Raw genomic sequence first — 4,290 nt, forward strand, 5'->3', positions numbered from 1 at the left:
TTAGATAATTTTATAGAGGTTATTATTATCATTTCTGTAACTGCGTTTTAGCTGTTCTGAGCAGTTTGCATTATTCTTTGGCAAATTAAGTTTGCAAGGGCATAGTTTTTTTTTAAAGGAGTCAATTGAGTAATATATATGTAGTTATTTGTAAATGCTTTTACAGAAAACTGTTCAGACTGGTTACTTATTTTCAGTGTCAAACCAAGGCCATGTATTTAATCAGATCTTAACAAGTTATATGAAAGTTAAAAAGAATTTTTTTGCCTGTGTATTTTCTGCTTTCGGATGGAATGTTCTCTATGCGTCTGTTTAACCATTTAGTCTGTGGTGTTTTTCAAGTCTACTGTTTCTTTATTAACTTTCTGTCTGGATGATCGATCTATCCATTATTGAAAGTGGGATATTGAAGTTTTCTACAATTATTGTATTGCGGTCTCCTTTCCCATTCAGGTATGTCGATACTGTTTTGTGTACTCAGGTGCTCTGATCTTAGGTGCACAGAGATTTATGTTTTCATTTTCCTGTTAGATTGACTCTTTTACTATTACGTAGTATCTCTCTTTGACTCTTGTGACAGTTTTGACTTAAAGTCTTCTTTGTTTGATAGAAGCGTTATACATATGAATATATCATGCAGACATTGCCTATCTTTTAGCTAGTGAGGTTATTCCATTTACATAGATTTCAGCTAGCTGGATGGGATTGTGGTACTGTGGTCAGATAAGTTGAAGGATCTGGTCTTACGAAACCAGTATTACTGTTAGTGCGACCTATCTATTTCCAAGAATTTTGTGGTTAGGGACTTTGGTTTACATGTACATCTTTCCTTCCCAGATGTATAAACTCATTCTGCGTTAAAGCTATGTCCTAGTCATGCTGTGTATCTCACAAGATGCCTTATACATGGAGGAGGAAATTCTCAGATCTACTCAATGCCCCTTTTATACTATTGCCCTCATATCCACCGATGAAAGCCTTTCTCTGGAAGGAGTCTTCCCAGAGCCCCATGCATGTCCTTGTTCCTCAGGCTGTAGATGAAAGGGTTCATCATGGGGGTCACCACCGCGTACATGACTGTGGCCACTGAGTCCTTCATGGAGTAGGTGTGGAGGGGCTGCAGATAGACCATGCAGAGCGTCCCGTAGAAGAGGGAGACCACAGCCAGATGGGAGGCACAGGGGGAGAAGGCTTTGTATTTGCTCGAGGCTGAGGGTATTTGGAGGATGGCTCTGACAATCCGGACATAGGACGTGATCATGAACCCGAAGGGGGTGAGGAAGATGAAGGCTCCTGTGGCAATCAGCACTGTGTGAATGACTTGGGTGTCGGAACAGGCCAGCCTCAGCAGGACATACATCTCACAGAAGATGTAGTGGATCTTCCGGGACCCACAGAAGGTCACCCTGGTCATGAGGAGGGTGAGGGTGAGGCCGTAGAGGACAGAGAGTGCCCAACACAAGGCGAGGAGTGAAACACAGAGCCCAGGGCTCATGACGGTGACATAGTGGAGGGGTTGGCAGATGGCCACATAGCGGTCATATGCCATTGTGGCCAGGATGAGGTTGTCCAGGGTCACCAAGGAGACCAGGAAGTAGAGCTGTGTCAGACACCCTGCATATGAGATAGCTTTGTTCTGGGACTGAAGGTTCACCAGCATCTTGGGGATGGTGTTGGTGACGAAGAAGAGGTCAGTGAGGGAGAGGTTGGCCAGGAAGAAGTACATGGGGGTGTGCAGACGGGAGTCAGAGCCGATGGCCAGGATGATGAGCATATTTCCCACCACCGTGACCAGGTACATGGACAGGAACACCCAAAACAGGACCCTCTGCTGCCCAGGACTCTCTGAGATCCCCAGGAGTAGGAACTCGGAGACCCTGCTGTGATTGCTTCCATCCATTTTTCCAACTTACCGCAATACCACCAACCGGTGTTTACCTGTGTGCCTTTAAGTGAATAAGAGCATTCAAATAAGCATTTCAGCTGTTTCTTGTCATTAACAATATCCTAGGCTACATTTTATACTATTTTTGGTATAAGAATTAGTGTAGTAATAGACACAAAACAGAACATGGAAATCTTCATGCACTTTAGTCATTCCAGAAAGTTCTAATCTAGCATACTCAATATTTTTGGAATTGCGCTTATGTTTTATTTTAAATCACCCCCTATTACAACTTACCTAAGGGCTTACAGCTTAGTGTGTTGTGATATCATATAGGTTTCAATGATATTTAAAATAGATGTCTGCACTGTGAGAAGCTGATGTTATACAATGGACGAGGGGAAAAGTGAACATAGTGGAATGGAAATGGAAAAACTCTCCTGATTTGCTGATAGGATTATCCATGTGGGAACCTGAAAACAATCAACTGCAATGCTCCCAGAGATAAAAAGGGGATTTCAAAAAACTCGAAATAAAGTCTGGGCTCTCTGACACGTTCTAGCTGAGAAGCCTCTGGTAAGTTACCTTGCTCTTTATGACTCCATTACTTCGTGTGAACCATAGGCTGTTGTATTTAAAGAATTAAATATGGGTCAGTGTGGTTGGGGTGAAGAGGAGGGTGGTGAGATATGGGCTTGTCGTGTAAGCAGGTCCTTCAGAGCCTTGTTAAGATGGAAAAATTTTCCTCAAGTGCAGTAAAGAGCCTTGAAAGGTTTAAGCACAAGAGGGTGTCTCTATGCAGCAACTATCCTTCTGTTTGTACTTTGCTCATGATATTTTAATAATTAGGTGTGTCTTTTCACTTTTAATCCAATGACTTTTCAGTGCCTGCTGCATGAACAGCTCTGGTAATGTTGAAATGCATTCCCACTCCCAGTATAAAATACTGAAATCGATTTGCAGTTGTTGCATTTAGCCTTTTGTAGTCATAGTTATAAATGAGGTTTATCTGTAGTTTCTTTTTTTATGTGCCATCTTTATCACTTTTTGATATGATGTGTTTGCATTATCTTCCATCTTAAACTTAGATTCACTTATTGTCAATTTCTGCCGTTTGGAATTTGTTGAAACTTCTTCAACAGTTTAAGATGCACTTTTTAAAAAAAGTCGCATGGGTAGCCTTTAATACGTTGCTATCTGTTGATTCTAAGCAATACATTCCAGTGTAACTAATTCCAGCGATAAAGAACAATTTTAATTGAAAAAAGTGAATGTCCACATATCAGTGATATCATATGGTATTTGTCTTTCTCTTTGTGATGCACTTCACTTAGTGTGAGAGAACAGACTTGTGTTTGCTGGGGGCAGGGGAGATAGATGGGAATGGACAAGGTGTTTGGGGTTGGTAGATGAACACTATTACACTTAGAACGGAGAAGTAATGGAGTCCTCCTGTACAGCATAGGGAACTGTGTCCAGTCTCTTGGGTTAGAACATGATGGAAGGTAGTATAAAAGACAGGATGTGTATATGTATGTATATGTGGCTGGGTCACTTTGGTGTACAGTGGAAGTTGAGAGACCACTGGAAATCTAATATACTTTAATGAAATTTTTTAAAAAGTAAATGTCACCCCAAATTCTTCCATGTAACCACTATTAACATTTTGGTGAGCATACGTTGTTTTCTTTCAGTCATCTTTATTCGCTCAACAGTGTGATAGAGAACTCTCTAAATGTCAGCATTGTAATTTATTACCTGCTTTTTTTCCTCTTGAATAACATATTTCTATCTGCATAATATTTTCTTTAATCTTCAAGAACTTTTATCCGGTTCTGTTTGGGAATTACATTGAATTCCACTACACGGAAATAGATAAAAGCTCTTCACATTTCGATGTTTGTATTATTTGAGATCTGAAGGATGTTTCTCCTTTATTAATTTCTCTGACTTAGAATGTCTTTTCCAGTCTAAAATCTATGTCTGTCCTCATTTCATAAGAATCTTCATTTTTTCTTTATTTTTCCTGCACTATTTCTTGGGATTTATAGTATATATTGAAGAATCATTAGCATTTCCTACCCATGAACCCATAGTAAACCCCAAGCTGCCTCTTTGCAAATGATGCAACAGTTTTAACTAGTGTTTTGAGCAGACTAGATAGACTAAAAGGGGTACTGTTGCAAGTATTCACGTGAATAATCCTTTCATGCACAAGACGTTTGTTATCGAAGAAGACAAAACCTACAATAAATTTCTTCATGGTATTATTAACGGGAGGAGGACGTTGTACCTTTCAAAAGCGTGTGCTCCTCTGTCATGAAATTTTGCTTTTGAGTGCAAAATAAGATTATGAATTTTACAAATGTAATGGATTTGGTGTTTGACTTTTGTCATGACAGTAT

The 4,290-nt window shown here is 39.8% G+C and overlaps 1 protein-coding gene across 1 annotated transcript; it reads right to left on the minus strand.

The window, feature by feature from the left end:
* Positions 1-958: 958 nt before the first annotated feature.
* LOC125113890 (olfactory receptor 1D5-like) lies at positions 959-1,930 on the minus strand. Its single transcript, XM_047756822.1, has one exon. The coding sequence runs from the start codon at positions 1,898-1,900 to the stop codon at positions 959-961; it is 942 nt and encodes a 313-aa protein (XP_047612778.1). The 5' UTR covers positions 1,901-1,930.
* Positions 1,931-4,290: the final 2,360 nt, after the last annotated feature.

The sequence above is a fragment of the Phacochoerus africanus genome, chromosome 14, assembly GCF_016906955.1.
Source record: "Phacochoerus africanus isolate WHEZ1 chromosome 14, ROS_Pafr_v1, whole genome shotgun sequence".
Classification (NCBI taxonomy): domain Eukaryota; kingdom Metazoa; phylum Chordata; class Mammalia; order Artiodactyla; family Suidae; genus Phacochoerus; species Phacochoerus africanus.

Excerpts from the sequence above, each read along its gene's own strand:
- LOC125113890 (XM_047756822.1), bottom strand. The coding sequence starts at position 1,900 with ATGGATGGAAGCAATCACAGCAGGGTCTCCGAGTTCCTACTCCTGGGG.